This window comes from Chelmon rostratus, chromosome 2, assembly GCF_017976325.1.
Source record: "Chelmon rostratus isolate fCheRos1 chromosome 2, fCheRos1.pri, whole genome shotgun sequence".
NCBI classification, from domain to species: domain Eukaryota; kingdom Metazoa; phylum Chordata; class Actinopteri; order Chaetodontiformes; family Chaetodontidae; genus Chelmon; species Chelmon rostratus.
In genome coordinates, this window is record NC_055659.1 from 18,639,764 (window position 1) to 18,659,201 (window position 19,438).

At 40.6% G+C, this 19,438-nt stretch overlaps 1 protein-coding gene across 1 annotated transcript; it reads right to left on the reverse strand.

The window, feature by feature from the left end:
• Positions 1–2,265: 2,265 nt before the first annotated feature.
• Positions 2,266–15,769, reverse strand: cdk4 (cyclin-dependent kinase 4). Its single transcript, XM_041947810.1, has 8 exons — positions 15,544–15,769; positions 8,194–8,428; positions 7,968–8,103; positions 7,661–7,828; positions 6,565–6,674; positions 4,769–4,819; positions 4,531–4,666; positions 2,266–3,284 (listed from the first exon to the last, which is right to left on the reverse strand). The coding sequence occupies exons 2-8, from the start codon at positions 8,409–8,411 to the stop codon at positions 3,183–3,185; spliced, it is 921 nt and encodes a 306-aa protein (XP_041803744.1). The 5' UTR covers positions 8,412–8,428; positions 15,544–15,769; the 3' UTR covers positions 2,266–3,182.
• Positions 15,770–19,438: the final 3,669 nt, after the last annotated feature.

Here is a 19,438-nt window from a genome sequence, read left to right on the forward strand (position 1 = left end):
TGCCACAGAGCCTTGCAGCCCCCCTGCTAGCCCGCCGTTAGCCTGCCGCACACCCAGCTCCACACTGGATCCAGCTCCGGCAAACAGGCTGAGGATGGGATGCTCGCAGTGAGGTGCTGGCGGTGGTGGTGCTGATGGTGGTCCTTGCCGACGTTCATCAGATTTTTATCTGTGCCGACACAACAAAAGAGACAGGAGGGAGGAAGAAAAAAACGCTCAGCACTGCTCCTGCCAATGCATCTGCTCTGTCTCCAGCTCTGTCTCTCCCCTCTCCTCTTCTCCAGAGCAATTTATGGGCAGCTCCTGCTCTCTCTCCCTGCCTCACTGTCTGTCCCCTCTGAGGGAGAAAGTGAGGATGCACAGGGGGGGAAATGTCCATGGATCATTGCAGCAGGACAATAAAATAGAAAGAGAATAGAAATGTGCAGCAAGGGAAAATGAATTAAGTAGCAAGTAATTAAACTACATGGAGAGGAAACTGAAGGTACTAATATGGGCACACAAGTGAAGAAAGGGGAGGAAGAAATGTGGTTTATGGAAATAAAACATGCATAAATTATCTCTTTGAGATATTTCTCTTTTCACTGCACAATCTGTCTTCACAGGGAAGCCACTCCTCTTCCTTCTCTGCTCGTCTCCTCATCATTAACCTGTCTACATCTGAAAAATGATTCAAAAATCAAGTTAATTAGCTTTTTTTGTTTTTTTCAGTCTTACAGCTAAACATGAGTTTCCTGATCCTCTATAAATTAAATGAATATTCGCAGCAATCAAAACACAGCAATTACACCCAAACAAGATTAAACTGTAAACCTTACAGCAGGGAGACTCCGAGAGAAAATAGAAGTATGTGCTTTGGAATATGAATCGAGATTATGTGTGCACAAATATTTTATATGGCATGCTATTAGCTTTAAGTAAACACTTTAGGCCTATTTGGGTCAGAAACATGTCACAATATAATATGTTAGATGTGCAGATTTGTAGCTCGGCAGTAAACATCCTTATTGCACCATAGATTTCTCTTTGATTTACATATCAATTTATTGAATTACGCTTCTTATTTTGATGAAATAGTGCCAGCTGTTGTCTGTTTTGGAGGATAGAATAAGACGCAAAGAGCTGCAGGATGGACAATTACTCTGCTTAAAGGTTTAGTTTGACATTTGGGGTTACTCAGTTTGCTACACACTATTTGCTAGACACTATTTTCACACCTGTAAGATGAATATGTAGCTGGAGCCAGCAGCCAGTTATCTTAGCTTAAAGATGGAGCTAGCCTTATCATTTGCACACATCAGCTTTTGTATGTATTATATCATGGATCAAATGAGAATTAGCTTAGTGGCCTAGCTAGCAATGCTAGTCTGTTTCTAGTCTTTATGCTAAGCCAAGATAGCTAGCTGCTGGTGGTAGCTTCATATTTTCTGCACAGACATGTGTGTGAGATCAAGCTTCTCATCTAACTCTCAGCTGGAAAGCCAATAAGGACATTTCCCCAAATGCTGAAAATTACTGGCAGCCATAGTCATTAAAGGTCACACGTTGGATGACATTCATTTATACGGGGAGATATTGCAGTCATTTGGACTAGTTAATTTAGGATGTTGTTCATTTAAATCATTTAAAGGGGAGCTACTCCCATATGCTCCTCCATGGCAGCCGGGCCCATGTGACAAGAGTTACAAACTGTATAAATTAAAGCACCAGTTGTGGTGAGGTTGCAGATTGCAGCCAATTAAACACCCCTTGCCTCACAACTCACTTTCCAAAGGGAACCTTCAGTGGTCGCTAAAAACATAAATGTCTAAAAGGTGCTCTTTAGAGCCATTGTCTGGCTGGCGATTCTTATTTTCAGGTGATTCTACACTAATGAAAACATACCTATGAATATTATTTTCCATATTCGGCCAATAGATCCCCTAAGTCTTACAAATGGGCCCTTTAACTGTGACAACTGTATAAATATCTTTTTTAAGTTTGAGAAAATAACTTGTAGCGATGTCATCTGGGCTCGGTCTTGGAAACGACATATTTTTTTTAGATAAATCCTAACAAACTCAAAGAGTGAAAGATGAGAGCGCTTAGCAGGCAGAATTGGTCCAACAAAAAGACACCATCGATCTGTATTATGTGAAACACAACAGCTAAAACCAGAAAAAGAAAGCATCTCTCACTGATCGAGACAGCCACTGTTTCCTTCACTGTTTATCTGGTCGATATTAGAGGACAGAAGCAGCACAGTGAGGCTACTTGGTCTTTTTTTTTTATTTTTGTTACTGTTAATACAGAGCTTGGCATTTTTCACAAAACATTTCAGTCCATTTCGGTGTTTATAGGACCACATTTAGTCATTTTACACCAACTGCCATCTGTATAATAATACACAAATGAAATCTGAATGTGATTAAAACATTTTTTATTCATTTGTAGTTGCAGTGCTGGTTGATATCAGATGGTTTTAGCAAAACACGTTAAACACGAAATGAAGTCAAACCCTTCAGTCCTCCAAAGAAACTATTTCTTTTTTATCAGAGTATTAAAGGAGAATACCAGTATTTTTGTGTGTAACTTTCTTGTGCGTTTTTCTTCTCCTTCTTCGGGCTATTCTTTCTTTTCCTCATGATTTTCAGACAGCTTGATGCCCGTCACAGGCTCATGGTCTTTTTGTTCCTTTTGTGGGATAAATATTAATACAAATACAGTAAAATCACTGACAACTGGCTGCTCTAACCCTGAGGTGTCACTTCTGTCAGACATTGTTCAGCCTGGAACACAAAAAGCCAACATCTCCGCTTCCTTCTGTCTAAAACACTGTACAAAAATAATGGGAGCAACATGTCAGAGGAGATGACAGACGTTTCTGTTTATCAATCCCTGCTGACGAGACTGGAATCAGACATCAAAAACACTGGTACTGTCCTTGAAGACGTGACATGTTAACATCATTAATTGTGACATTTACATGTTGGAAAACATGCCAGTGATCCGTAAGTTCGTTCCTCTTCTTTTTTTTTATTCCGTTTCCCAGGCTTTCATCCTTTTTTTGATGCAGGATTGACAAAAAAAAAATTCCCAAAGCAAAACCCAGATGTCTTGAAAGGCAATTGAAATCCTTTATGGTTAGGCCAGGTCTAAACTTAGACACTGTTACCTCTCGCTGCACGTTTCACTGCATCATTTCAGCTTTTTGTCTGAGTCAATGTCTCCTCGTCCCGGAAATATGGATGTTCTAGGGCATTCAGGGCAGATATTCGTTTGAAGGGGTCGAAGGTCAGCATTTTCTGTGGAAGAGAGGATAGCAGGATATTAGAGCTGCGTCACTGCTAGCTTTCAGATCTTAAAGAGACAGCTGGACATTTTGATAAATAATTAATAAAACTACTTAAATAAATACAATACAGGTACAAAGATAGTAAATCATATAGAAATAAAACTAAAACATTTAAAAGAACACCACACGCACAAAATAAAAACAGGGATTTCAAGAAATGAAAACAGATGAAACAAAATATAAAAGGAAAAGATTAAAACATTTGGACAGACATTATAAAAATACAATATAATAAATGTCAGTCTGTACAGGTGTTATTTAAAAGCTTCATAAAATACTCTTATTCACTTTATTGCCAAGAGCTGGATGAGGAGGTTGATACCAGTCTCGCGGGTGTACAGCCTGCAGCAGGTTAGCTTAGCATAAAGACTAGAAACAGGGGGAAACAGCTAGCCTGGCTATGTCCAGAGATAACCAAATGTGGGTATCAGTACCTCTAAAGCTCACCGATTAGCATTATATCTCATCTTTTTAATCAATACTGAAATTACTATACACTAAAAATACTATTTTTGGACCAGGCTAGTTGCCAGGCAACCATCAGAAACTGCAGGGAGTTACTGGTCAAGAATGTTGAACTATTCCTCAAGTTCAGGGGAAAGTCACTAAAAATAATCTAATTTAACTCATTAGCTTTCTTTAATCACTAGGAGTCACTTATGTTAACGTGGTTATTTCAATGAATTCTGGCCCTTAATGTTTCTTGTTCTTGTGTTTCTTATTATGCTCTTCAACCTTTATTTCCTACATCATATAGAGAGACAGAATAAAATATACTGACTACTGTGAAGGTGCTGAGTCACTGGTTCAGTCATAGAAAAGAAACATTTATTGTTCATTCCTTCTCTTAGGCCTGTTAGAAATCTACATTTTAATTAGAAAGGCTGTGATTTTCAGTTTTAGTTCATTTTCAGTAAATAGTAGTGCAGAGAGAGAACACTTTTCTTTAATTGGACCTGCTGCTAAGTCCTGCTCTCTCCTCTACTTTAGCCAGCTGGATAAGTAAACATTAGTTAGAGTTTCTAACACTGCACCAGTGAAATTCTTGTGGCCTGTGTCGGATATCAGCAGACTATTAGTGGAGAAAATTCTTCAGGAGCCTGAGGTTACTGTCCTGATTTCAACTCTGTTAACAGCGTAAAATTAATGACCATGTATAATGCACTTTTGATCTCTGATTCATGGTGATGTCTTACCAGCAATAGTTGCGCCCCCTGCTCATTTATCTCTGGAACAAAGTCAGTGATTGGGCGAGGTAAGAGAGGGGGGAAGTTTTTTCTTGAGAGAGTAACATCAGTCGGCCACTCCTCCTCCGGTGGCAAGCCAATAACTCTGAAATGACATAACTTTCAATTAAATCACTAGAATAGGAATCATCTGCCAATACATCTCATAACCAGGTAAAATGTGATGGAAACTATTACTGTTACTCACTCAAGAATTTTCCCAAGTTGGTCCACCTCTGATTCTCCGCAGAACAAAGGTCTAACAGACAGAAAGTTTGTACCACAGTCAAATACCTGTTTGTGCAGGAGGTCAAACAGGAACATGGTGTCCTTCAGGCACAGATTAATAGTTTGGCACGAGGGGCCAGCTGAATGCTTCAACTGTTTGTGTACGTTTGCAACATCTCACCCAGATCCTCTTGTTGACTGTTCATGATGCTAAAATCTGTAACATCATAACGGTGTGCCTCTGCTCTCTCCATGTATCATTCTGTAATCACCACCATTATACCAACTGTTCCCAAGGCAATTATTTTGAGACATGAATCTCTTTACGCAATGTATGCAATATGTGATTTCTACCACTAGATGGAGCTACTGTGTGTGTGACTGCACTGATCTGGGAGATGTGCAAATAAGACAGATGGGAGTTAAAACAATCACAAAGTTCACCATGGCCTCCGAGCAGAATAACTTCAATTCACATGTCATGACTCCTCACAGTCGTGTGAACCCCAATAATGTGCTGCAGCAGGTCAAAGTCTGCGAGCCGTCAGTGGTTTTTTTATGGGAATCCAAAATATATTTTTGCATGTTTGGAGTAAACTCGACGTGGTTGCAAAAGGGGGCCGACTGAAATGAAATGTATGTGCTGAAACACAGTGTGTGCGGCAGAGCCGTTCACCTCCACACACTCTGAGGCTCCAGACCAGATTTCCCCGGAGTGTCAGATAACGTCAGAATGTGAAACATTTACAGATAAAATCTGAACCCTGCTGAACTGTTGGCAAACTCATCACGGCTGCTGTGACACTGACACAAAAATGTGTGATGTATATGAGTTAAAATCTGGACACTCTCGTCACCTACTAATGAGGGTCACTACTATATGCTACCTACTAAGTGTCTAAAGGTGGAGCATACCGCCCTCTGCCAACATGATCAATATCATACTGGGTAGCGTCTCATAATACAGTGTTAGTATGTTTGGGACTATAAAAAAAGAAAAGCTGTGAAATATTCCTGTATGTGTGCAAACCAGGCTCATACAAATTGAGATCATGTACAGTTAATTTGCATAAACTGATCATGTTTTTTAAAAAACACAACAGGGAAACATTTATATTTAACATATCTGTTCATTGTCAATGTGCAGTATTTCATTTGTTTTCTCAACAATATCCAACCCTGTTAACTATTTAAGCTTCATTTAGGCAGCTTTCTCTTGTTAAGGCTACAGAAAGATTTGACCTTGATAACGTTTGAAATAAGCTGCAGCAACTTGAAACACAAGACAGGACAAGACTTCAGTCGATATGTAAACAAAGTTACGATCCGATCCTTAACCGTAACCAAGTGTTTTAGTAACCTCAGTCTAACAGCAAATGAGAGGCTGAGCACAGACCCGTACTTCATGCACGCCTCCCTCCCTTCCAGTGACTTATGGACTTCCTTATGGGTTGCCAGTGAACATTATCCTGGCAGGAGACGCAGTTGGTGTGTTTGCTTCACACTCTGAGCTAGCCTGAGGAGTTACATGAGAAACTAGAAGTCACTTTGTAAGCACAAGCTTCCACCTTGCACAGGTACCTGCAGGATATGTAATGAAATCTCTGCTGCTTTTGAGCTCCATGAATCAGATCAGCACCAAAATCTAACACACTGTTCCTGTGTGCAAGGTGTCTCTTCTCGCCAAATCATATCAAAATCTGTTACCCAAATTACAACGTGATCATCATAACAGAAATATGAACACAGACATATGGCGTCGGTCTGCCGACTCACTTGCGCCTGAACATCTCAGCGAAGATGCAGCCGGTGCTCCAGATATCTACAGGTGTGGCGTAACTGGACTGCAGCAGAACCTCAGGAGGTCGGTACCACAGCGTCACCACCTGGGAGACACAAATGAGTCCATCGACAGGTAAGACCAAGTGATTTAAAGTTAAGGAAAACAAACACCAGCAGCCAATAGCAACCTGTAGTGACACACAGTGCAAAGGATATTAATTAAAGAACTGTACTTTTTTGCATGTTCTAGCTTGTTAACAACAAAATACCTGTACTTTAGCTGTGTTTCTGCAGACCATTTCCCAAAGCTTACCATATATTTAGACTTCTTACCTTCCAGGTGAGCAGTTTCTTAAAATTCCTTTTACTACAATACCAATATCAAGTTACAGGCTGCACCGTGTTGTGTGCTATTAGCTAATGTTAGCATGAAAACAGGCTAGGCTGAGCTGGTAAACCTGGTAAATATTACCTGCTAAATATTAGTGTTAGCAATGCCATTGTGAGCCAGTTAGCATGCTGATGGTAGCATTTAGCTCAGGTGCTGCTAGCATGGCTGTAGACGCTCAAAAAATGGAAACATTATTTGAGCGTCTACAGCTCAAAACATGAAACATGAAACATGAATTCAAGAAAGCTCAAACCAAGATTTGACAGTAAGCTTGTGAGGAAATATCACATTCATGCCGTTTACAGGAAATTTCACTCAGAAGGCAAATTACAAGCTAACATGGATGTTGCCAAATGGGTCATGTGAATCCGGCAGTGTCTTACATTCACATGGTTAATGTTCAACGCTTGCATGTTGGACACTGAATGCACCGCCGTGTGAAGGATTTAAGTGCAACTTTAACAAAAAAGATCAGTGGGATAGATTAGTTATCTCAGGCAGGTTTTCAGTGGCTGAAGGTTGAATAGCTCTTTGTCAGGCCTAACAATGGCCCTTGGATTCTAAAATCACTGTAAACCTCAAGGTCTGGGGCCTTATTGCTTTATTTTGAACTGATCTGAATCGAAACCAGCAGCAGCCTGAATGGTTAAAATCTAAGCGATGAGAAATGCTGTATTCATGGTCCAGGTGAGTTCTTACCACAGGAGTAAGGGCCATGTGGCAGCTGTAGATCCTGGCCAGTCCAAAGTCAGCCAGCTTCACCTGGCCCTGGCTGGTGACCAGAATGTTCTCTGGTTTCAGGTCTCGGTGCATCACGCGGTTAGAGTGAAGGAATGCAAGACCGCACAGCAACTGCCTCATCAGGTCCTGCAAAGACACACAGAGCTGAAGGTAATGTTTTAACAGAACATGCTTTTAAACAGGCTGAAAAGACCCATTTTCTTTCTTCCAGCCTATTGGACAGAGTATGCAGTGTAGTTTAGACATTATTTCAGTTAGTTCTCACTTTAATGTGGCCAGGAGATAATCCTGGAGCTGGGGCTCTGTCTAGGTACGTCTTGAGGTCTTGGTCCACATGTTCAAACACCAGAGTGACTTTAGTCTCCTGGTCCGACCTCTGGGTGGCACATACATCCATCAGTCTGTCACGTGGCATAAAAACATAGACATCTGTGAGATGTGTTCACAGTGAGCTGTAGACAACACACACAACACTCTGATAATGGTCTCACCTGACCACATTGGGGTGGTCAAACTGCTCCAGCCTTCTCAACAGAGCCACCTCTCTGACTGTGGAGACCGGGAGGCCATTTTGGTCCGTCTGGACACGCACGCTCTTCAGAGCCACAAACTGCCCGCTCTCTGTGTCTCGGGCTTTATAAACCGTCCCGTAGGCGCCTCCTCCGATCTCTGCCACTGGCTCATACTGGATACTGGTGCCGTGGGCCATGGCCGCGATCAGACAGACTGCCAGACACAGATGCAAAGGCTGTAAGCTCTGATTGTTAAAATAATGAGAAGATGAAAAGAAACATTTTGCTACATCACACAAAGTGCAGCAATAACCTAGCCCCCCTCCTCACGACCTTTCCTCTTGGGTCTTACTGCCCAGGTCAACCAAAGCAACACTCGACCCAACGTGCAACAAAAACTTCTGTGCTATCAAAACAGAAAACTGAAGAAGATGCAGTTAAAAACAGGACAAAGACATCCACCCAATAAGCCCCAAAGCTCACAGATCTGCAATAAATGACTGCCTTTTATGTTTATTGTTGTTTGGCATTTTTATTTGTTATCTTTACTTTTTTCTTTGTTTTCCTTTTCTTCAAATGCCTCTCGATAGCTGCCATTTCTTATTCTAATGTCTGCAGACTATTTCCAAATGCAGTTCAAGCTCAGAGTTTACAGCCATAAAATGCAGGTTCAATTTTTTGACCTGATGGTGGCGCTGGGTGAAAAGTAAAGTCACTATAACTCATTTACAAATTTTCACGGCAATACATCAAATACTTGTTGAGACATTTCACACAAAAAAAAAAGTCAACTCATGGCGGCGCTAGTGGAAAAGTCCAGGATCATCTGGAGACCACGAACATCTGCACAAAATTTAGTCAGGTAGAGTTTGAGATACTTAACTGGTGACAACTCTGACCTGCTGGTGGTGCTAGAGGAAATGCCGTTGATATCCAGAGTGTGTAGGATTCATCCTCTGGGTACCAAGAATATCTGCTGCATGCCAATCCATCCTGAAGTGGCTGAAATATTTAAGTCTGGACCAAGCTCAACACACTTAACAGACTCGTATTACTGAGTATTAATAAGCCTCTCAATCAGCAATGCCTTGAAATGTTAAAATGATTAAAAACCTAAATGACTCATGAATTCTCTACACTGGACGGGGAATAAACTGGCTGTGAGGAGCTGGTAGATACTCTGCAGCACAGACAGACTTGTCCTCGGGCAAAGACTCAGAAGCTGAGATTCATTGCCTTCTTCCTCCAAACCTTTCACATCCTAAATTACCAGAAGCACCTCAACAGCTCTTCGATATCAATTTATGAATTAGTGCAGAATCTATTTTCAGTTGCAGTGGGTCTCAGACATAACTTTTCAACCACAAGCTTTTGCATTTAAATGACCTCAGAGTTCGGTGAACCGCAGAGCCTCATCAGTGTCCGCGGAGCCGATACAGATGTGTCAGGCAGGTTCTTAGAGCATGGTGTTAAAGCAAACCAAGCTGCTGTAACACCACGCTCGACAAACAAGGGCCGTTTTTCTACTTTAATAATTCCGTTTGTCAAAACAGACTTCTTCACGCTGTCTGCTCAGTGCTGCTGCGCAGCTCAACAACCTGGTGGATCAGCCAAGAAGCTGACTGGGCCATTCTGGGTCCGTGCTGACGGTACAAAATGTACAAAACGTACAAAAACACTGTTCAGCTATTAGGAGAGGGGGTGCAGTTTTATGTTTTAATGCTTTATCAATACATATCGCATTTCCGAAAATACAACTGAAAAAGTGTTTCTAGCTAAAATGCATGGGAATGTCTGAAATCCTGTCATGAAGCAGTTCTGCTCACTGATTTGCAGCAATGGCCCAACATAACCAGAGGTAATGAAAGTACAGTTACCTCAGCTTAAACACTGGCCCACTCTATCATCTATATCTATTAAAGTTCAGCTTTTCATCATCAGGGAGGCTAATATTCATCACAATCAGGCACTGGTGGAATAGAAGTACATTTACTCAAGTGTTGTATTTGTTGGTACAAATGTGAGGTATTCCTGCTTTACTTGCTACACAAAAAGTTTTTCATGCCACTTCCTACAAAGGGAAATATTGTACTTTCTACTTCACTATAGTTATCTAACAGCTTTAGTTACTTTACTAATTAAGATTTTTTAACACAAAACCTATGAAGAGCTTAAAAAAACACAATGCTCTGTTATGAATTAAACTACCCAACAGTTTATACAAGTTCATCTAAACGGTTAATCAGTTAATCAAATTTACTGATGATGGTTGTTATGCAAAACATTTCACAGCTCCTTCTTCACAAATGTGGAGATTTGCTGCTTTTCCTGTTTTTCTGTTTTCACTATTCTAATGTAGTCATTATGTTGTCTGTGAGCTCTTTGGCACTGTGCAATGGTGCTACGAGCGGTTTGAGGGAGCTTTTTCTCTGAAAACAGATCCCAGATCCGGCTGGAAATGACTCAGATAAGAGCGTGAGAATTAAAACAGTTCAGCTGTGGAGCGTAAAACCAAGTGTCACATCATTGACCAACTGTTAATTTAAAAACTATTGATTGGTGCAGCTTTAACATCATACAGAGGAGGTGAAGGCTTCGCCCACAGCTGACACTCTTCAGCATATCTCAACCATCCTGGCGGCAGGAGTTAACGATGCTCGGAGCCAAGTGCACAACATTTTATGGCTGCCTGTGATGGCCTCTGTTGGAGTGATGCATCATAAGAGCTCTCCAGGTACTTTAGGTGCAAAGTGCTGAAATGTGTCACATATTTCTATCCAAAGAGGAATTTATCAGGAATTTATCTCTCCTGCGTTCGCCAAACGTTCCATCATCCAAGAACAACAGGACAAAGTACTTGACCTCCTCAAAGACATTAAATGAATCACTGAATGGGATGGCATTTTTTAAGGCAGGACTCTGCCAGCACAGGAAGCACCGACAACCAAAACTTTCCTCTGGCGTCTCCACCAACTCCATCCACCATCATTCCACTCCGCCCTTCCCTTTGTTCAAGTCTGAGCCAGTTTGGTACTCTTCCCCTGCTCCGCCTGCCCCCTCGCCTTCTCCTGCTCTGTGGTGCTCTGCTTCCTCCTACTCCTGCTGCCTCAAGGCTTTTCCAGTACAGTTCACGAGATGAGGACGTGCAGAGTTCAAAACACCGGAGCTCAGAGCATCATCATCATCATCATCTTCGCGACCCCATCAGCTGAGAGGTGGTTGCATCGCATCTGCTACCAGGTCTTCTATTCTATCGCCTTGTTGATGATGTTTGAGGTCATCATGTGACATGATGGACAGCTGCCTCACTGACTGATGTGTCGACACTTCACTAATGAAAACAGGACTTGTACTGGTTATTACACTTTAATTCATTTATTTATTACCTACCAATTATCATTATTTAACACACAGGGATATCATGATCCATGTGATTTCATATAAATATCTTCAACTAACATGGCAACTAATACAGTATTCAGAAAAATGTAGGCAACAAGAGCTGAAATTACTACTTTATTAATCAATATAACAAAATTTGGATATTTGATGAATCATTTCAGTCACTTTTCAGGACACAAATCTCAAAAATTTGCTGGTTCCAGCTTCTTAAATGTGACGCTTTAACGCTTAATGTTCATATCCTTTCATATATGACATTAAACTAAAACTCTTTGGGGTTTTGAACTGTTGGTAGGGTAAAATAATGCTTAAATAAACCACATTGGGCTCTGGGAACTTGCCAAAGGCATCTCTCAATACTTTCTGACTCCACAGACAAGCATGAATTAATCAAGAAAATGATGATTCAATAATGAAAATAACTGAGTTGCAGCCCCGCAGTCTGTGTGACTTTAACTCTCCTTCAGTTAGGAAATGTGTCATATATTATGAATAATAAAATCAATAAAACACTGAGCTGTCAACAGGAAACCCTTCAGTGTCGTCGTGCGTCAGACTGCGTACAGACCCTGATCACAGTTGTTGGGGCGGACAAAGTGTGACAGAGATGAAGTCGGGCTGCAGCTCCAATCGTTTCTGCAGAGGAGAGTGAGAAAAGTAGAGCAACAAAAGACCAGAAACACAATCCACCGAAAGCCCAACACCTCAACAAGGAATTCATTCTCTTCTGCTCTTTAACACACTCTTCACTTTCCAAAGCCGCCACTCCAGAAACCCAACGCTCTGAATGGCTGTCAGTCCTTTTGCTGACGGCATCAGACAGCATGTCTGCACTGTAACTTTGTAAACACGATTGCTTCAAGAGCGACAGAAGAAAACAGATAAATGCAGAGTCACTGTTGAATGTGGCAAAAAAAAAACAAAAAAAAATCATCTTTTGGAGCTGATAAAATCACATTTACAGCCTGTCAGCTCTTTTCCTGAGCGTTCAAACCCTGACATGTATGCAGCAGGGTTCATTATCATTATATAAGTTGTATTTTGGGCTAAAATCTTGGGTCACGTACTGGTGAAAGTGAGGCGAAGCGACTTTGGGCAGAGACGTAGTTACGGCCAAGGGTTTGAACAGTCACACACGCTGCCAAACCACAATTACTGAAGTGGTCAATAAAAACTGCAGTCAGTAAGAGGAAGAGATGTTTGAACACACCACATTTCTTCTTCTTATGCAAAGAAAGTTGAGTCAGAGCGTCTGCGGGAAAGAATCCGCCCGCATTCCTGTGTATCTGCAAGAAATACAAATTCCTGTCAACATTATTCAGGTCAGAACTGCAAATAAACCGGAAATACGACACGCGAAACATTAAGATGGCTGCCTTCATTCAGCAGACACAAAAATACCCATAATAATCACCCGAGAGGAAACATTTGTTAATGTTCAGACGTATAAAAACCTCCAATTCAGTTCAGTTGATTCTAAGCTGCAGTACAACTACAAAATAAACATGATGCGAGTTCACTTTTCACAACAACCTTTATCCATCTCCCCCACAAACACGTGGAGGCGACCAGTGAATTATCCCACCGCAACCGAATCAACCACAAAAACATTTTCAGAGAGAGATCCAACTGTCTGTCTCATCAGCTCTTATTAAAAGCCTGCAGGGATCGAAGGTCATCAGCTGATACTTTGAAATAATCAAATGAAAAAAAGCTTGATGTCAGTTTTTAATTACCGTTAATACCAAAAAAAAAATCAATAAAATACAGTTTTCTGATGAAGCTGTTATCAGTGGGCTACACTAAAGATTCTCATCAGACCAGCTTTAGTTTTTGTATTATGAATATGTTAAATACAGTTTCATATTCACAATATACAGTTAATATGTGGAGCCAAGCGTGAGTTACAATTTCCAGGCAACAATAACGACAACAACTGGCCAAACACTGAAACCAGGAATAAAGTGTGATCTAGTGGTTAGAGACACACCAACAACAACCACCAACAGAACGCAACTTTAAGTATTAACTAATGATAATCATTTCTTAATGAATTTGTTCTTTCTCTATTAAAGGCTTCCCTTTTTATACTGTCTGATAATACTAAAAACTTTGGCAGCCTTCCCAGAACTCTTTGGTTTGACTGGTCAGAAAATGCATTTAAATCCTATTTCAGTTTCCATTTAGTTTTCGACAGTTGAAAGCTCGTACAGCTGTGATACACCGACATGTTGTTTTACTCTCCCGTTATGAGTTCACAGATTGCCCAGATGCTGGATGCCTCATAAAAGTAATTAAGCGGATTTGTATCATCCAGCGCTCGCTGGCTCTGTGAAACTTTCCACTGTAGGCAGACAGTGTGGCAACTGCAGTGGGAGGCAGCACAGCCACGTCTGAGAAAACAGAAAACACGGAGAATAACGAGGCCTGAACAGGCAAATGTCACACTGCACAAAGCTACTGCATCGTCTCCATTTAAAGGCCCAGTCAGATATTTTACTGTTTCTAATTTCATAGCTCATCTTTCGAAGCCGGTGGTGGAACGTAACTGAGTACATTTACTAGAAGTACAACTTTACAGCTTGTATTTTACTTCTTTACTACTTCATACTTTACTTCACTACATTTCAGAGGGAAACGTTCTACTTTGTATTCTCAACTCCATTTATCAGTAACTAGTTACTTTGCAGACTTTTTTTTTCCATTTTAAAAACATATGAAGAACTTGTAGTTTATAGAAGTACAGCTGATGTGGTCGATTAATCGTTCAATGTTTTCACAAAAATATTCTATGAAACATTTAAACAGATCGTAATGAAAATAATCATTAGCTGCAGTCTGTTACAAAACAATGGTAAATGTTTATATGAATGAGTGAGTAATAATAATCTCATTATACAGTATATACAGCCACAGGGGACATTTGTCTGCATTAAGTGCTTTTACTTTTCAGACTATAAGAACATTTTCCTGATTGTACTTTCATAATTTACTTGTAGCAGAGTATTTTTTTACAGCGTGGTAGCTGTACTTAAGGAAAGGGTCTGAATACTTCGCTGCATAAAACGTTTTACTGACATTTTGCAGTTTAAAAAATCAGCTTGTCAATTCTCATAATATCTCTTTCATATGTCCTAAACTACCATTTCTTTGTCTGTCTTCTCCTCTTAATGTACACCATGTGGCTGGTGTATCAGACAGGCTTTAACCCTTGCAGCGTCCCCACCTTAATTTCACAGCAGGCAGAAAACAAAACACAGAGAGTGAGTCCACTGAAAGTCTCATCATGACTGATCAGGCCTGATGTGGTCTTCAGGTCAGACCAAGGAGGCGCTGAGGCTGTGTATGACTTGTCACCTTAAAACACCATCTCATGTCCTCCTCAGTGACAGGACAGCTCAGGCCACCAGAGGCCAGGGAGGACAGATTTTTAGCCCAACACCTGGAGGCTTCAGTGATGTGTGACAGCGCCGAGGTCGTTAACCTGCGGGCCTGCTGATCACCGAGGAGGAGCCTGATCAGCGCCCAGATCACATTTCATTCATTAAGCCGCTTGATCGAGTCAAATCGAGCCGGACATCGGAAGGCCAGTGGGCGGAGGCAGAGGGAGAAACAGGCCGGGGCGGACGGAAAGCTCTCTGCCCCGACACGTGGTCCTCCCATAGCGCTCCTTTGTTAATTAAACTGCCTTTAGAGTAAAGAAAAAGTGGAGCAACAACAGGCCACACGGACTTTTTCCCCCCTCCTCACCTACATGATCACTGACGTGGCGGAGGAGGAGGAGGGGGGAGAAAAAGTAGAGCGGATGAGACGGATCACCGCCAGCAACTTCCACTTCCACATCTGTGCACCATTACATAAATATCCGCGGCCGAGGTGTCTCACACACACACACACACACACACACACACGAGTTGAGACACTCACCTCGTCTGTTTCTTCTGAGCAGCAGGTAAAAGCTCACTTCAGCCTCAAGAGGAGGACATGCTCACTAATCTGCCACGTATACCTCCGACAGACAGAGAGACGCGGGCGCGGGTAGCAGGTCGGGTCCGGGCCGGAGGGTCTCACAGCCGGTGGATCCGGTGTGGAGAAGCCAGTCAGGCGGTCTGATCCGGGCCTCCTGTGTCCCTCACTTCCAGCCTGCTCTCTGCTGGATTTTTTTTTTTTTTGAGGGGGGGGGGGGGCTGTCGCTTCCTGTTGCTTCGAGCAACTCTTGGAGGAGGCGGAGCCAAACGTTAACAACAGCGCGTGTGAAAGGACCGCGAGGCTCTGCTGTGAGTGACAGTGAGCTTATAATCCGTGATCCAGAATCAGTCGATTCTGTTTTAACATGCACATCATCATCATCATCATCATCATTGTTAGATACAGAAGACCACTGTATATACTACACATGTAAAGTAATCTATTACTTCACCCATGCAGTATTTATTCCAGCACACTGTTGTATTCTTGATTTCCATTTTCTGACGCAGTTTGACACGTACAGTAAATTGTATGTGCTGCTCATTATGCTTTTCTATATTTTTTCACTCACTTGTATGTACATTATAGTTCTGTCTTTTCTTTTATCTGCCTTTGTTCTCCTTTGTTATCCTTGTTCTCAGCCACATGTCTGCTTCAAGCCTCCTGAAATTAGTCTGGAAACTGTGAGTAACTTTAAGAGCGATGTTAAGCCAGAGTCAATTTCCTTGTCTGTCTTCACATTCTGTTCTTGGCCAATAAAGGTGATGCTGACTGTGTTGTTTCTCTCAGATACTTAGATTGACTTACATGTATATCAGACACAGTTGTTTTTTTTTCGGCATACCACAAAAATTATTTTTTAGTTAGATTTTAGCTTGTTTATTAGCACAAGTACGACAAAAAAAACATACTGTCTCTCCATACTTTAAGGGAGTACAAAGTTTATCAATGCAGAATGAACAAAGAAATATTAATATATTAGCCACAAATGAAAATGTTTGCAACGAAAGAAAACAAGAATAGTGAACTGAAGGAAATGTGAGAAAGTGTGACCCAAACAAAGAGAAAGCTCACTTCACATCTAGTTAATAAATGGAGAAAAATATGTGTACTTACTTATAAACACATTCATATATAAACTGATGTATTATCCATGTACAAACAGTACATTTATACACACACACACCTGCCACATCTACAAGCACTTGTACACATTGAATTCATCAATTGCTTCCATAAAGGTTGAAAGAGTTTCATTATATCCAATAATATTCCACATTTTGGACATTAAAAAAATGTGGGAATAAAGTATAAAGAAAACAAATAATAACCATCCCCTGTCTCATCATCTCTGAGCTCATATTTACTGTTTCTCGCTTGTCATCTCATTTTGAGACTATTGATCTGAGGCCTGGCAGACTTTGCTTTATTAGATATGTGGAACATGCAAAAATTAGAAATGTAACAATTCCATGAGAGCTACACAGTGTGCTGAGACGAATCCTTGTCAGTTACTGAAGTAAAAACATTCATAAACACACTGACGGCTCTGGTGGCTACTGATTCGATACTGAAATATAAACATCAGGTCATCCAAAATAAACATGATGCGAGTTCACTCTTCACAACAACCTTCATTTATCTTGTACGAACACGTGGAGACAACCAGTGAATTATCCCGTCACCACTGAATCTACCACAAAAACATTTTTAGAGAGAGATCCAACTGTCTGTCTCATCAGCTCTTATTAAAAGCCTGCAGGGATCGAAGGTCATCAGCTGATGCTTTGAAATAATCAAATGAAAAAAAGCTTGATGTCAGTTTTTAATTGCCGTTAATACCAAAAAAAAAAAAAAAAAAAAAAAATCCATAAAATGCAGTTTTCTGCTAAAGCTTTTATCAGTGGGCTACACTAATGATTCTGGTAGGACCAGCTTTAGTTTTTGTATTATAAATACATTAAATATAGTTTCATATTCACAATATACAGTTAATATGTGGAGCCAAATGTGCCACAACTGAGTTACAATTTCCAGGCAGCGATAACAACGACAACTGGCCAAACACTGATGACCCACACAGTCCGCCTGAGGTAAACAGGTGAAACCTGGTCAGAAATTGCATTTAAATACTATTTCAGTTTCCATTTAGTTTTCTACAGTTGAAAGAAAGCTCATACAGCTGTGATATACCAACGTGTTGTTTTACTCTCCCGTTATGAGTTCACAGATTGCCCAGATGCTGGATGCCTCATAAAAGTAATTAAGTTGATTTGTATCATCCAGCGCTCGCTGGCTCTGTGAAACTTTCCACTGTAGGCAAACAGTGTGGCAACTGCTGTTGGTGAATTGAAGGAAATGTGAGAAAGTGTAAACTACTGTGCTGTTCTCAACTGTTTTATGACTTTGTAATAAACCAATATTAGCTAATATTTAAAAAGTGGGCTGAAAGGGTACACTACACCCTACTGCACATCCCTGTTTTTGCCTTTAGAGGTTAACAAGGGGTCCAAAAGGGAAACTGAACTACTGAATGAAATTCAGGTTTGTAATCACCAACAATCCGTGATAAAGGTGTCTATTGTTCATTAAATGTTGATTTCTGTTGTTTTATGGATGTTCACTGTTCTAATCAGTGCTTTCGTTGCTCTGAAAACAGCATGTGATCACAGAAAAACATGATGTTCTTGTGGTTGTCTATAAATAAAATCCTCGTTGGTCAGTTACAGTTTATGTGTCCTGGTGTCTTGCACAACCAATCCATTTTGAATACACTCTTTGAGGGCTTTTATATATTTTTTCCCATCCACCGCTGCTACATTTGCGTTCCCGCTGCATGATAGAGGGGAAGGAAGTAGACGCTGCCAGTATCCGTACTTGTGTCCACAGAAGGGGATGTAGCGCAGTGACATTGGCATGCAGACTGTCTCAGTGGCTGGGACAAAAGACTAAAACGAGCCGTTGCTTCTCTAAAAATGTTGAGTTGCTGAGAAGAAGAAGAAGAAGAAGAAGAAGAGGAAAAAGAAGAAGAAAACGGTAATAGAAAATATCTACAAATAATCACAAACTACATTTAAAATTAAATGAAAAGGGCATTTGCAGACATATCGTATGTGTATACACAACAGTAACATATTTACACACTTGCATATTCAGACGCAATATCATTTATTGATGATAAACATTGTGATTAACTTAATTTTTGTGTTTTATATTCAGTGAGCTGTTATATACACTGTTCATTCATTTCATGGCTAATTGTCATTACTTTCAGAATATTTGCAAACCAAACAATTAATTGATTGCTAAAGAAAATAATCAGCAGATTAATCCATAATGAAAATAATCATAAGCTGCAGCTCTGTAAAATACTTAAAAATGAGCTCCGGTCCGTAAAATCCTGTTTTTACACTAACGCACGAGTAATAGTAATTGAACGTGAAATCTAATCTAATAAAATATATAATAGTGTAACAGTCCCAGGGACATTTTTCTGCACTGAGTACTTTACTACTAAGTAACATTTTCAATGCAGGACTGTTTCTTGTAGCAGAGTACTTCTTCCAGTGTGGTAATAGTACTTTTACTTAAGTAAAAGATATAAATACTTTCTCCACCACTGTTTATTGTATACTGCCAACTGTAATCTTCAAACAGGACATGCTTTCTTCCATGTCTGCTTCCACTGCACGTAGAGGCATTTGCAACCTCCAGGCTGAACCATTTTGATGACATTCTTTGTATTACTAAAGATAAAAAAAGAGCAGCAGGTCTCAATAGAAGAATGCTTATATGTTTTAGCACAGAGCCTTTATTAGAGCATCTGAAGTATAAAGATTTAGTTTGGTGATAA

Excerpts from the sequence above, each read along its gene's own strand:
- cdk4 (XM_041947810.1), bottom strand. The coding sequence starts at position 8,411 with ATGGCCCACGGCACCAGTATCCAGTATGAGCCAGTGGCAGAGATCGGA. Across the intron at positions 7,829-7,967 it reads TATCTCCTGGCCACATTAAA|GACCTGATGAGGCAGTTGCT; the intron begins GTGAGAACTAAC and ends GTGTCTTTGCAG. Across the intron at positions 3,285-4,530 it reads AGGGGGCGCAACTATTGCTG|AAAATGCTGACCTTCGACCC; the intron begins GTAAGACATCAC and ends TCTCTTCCACAG.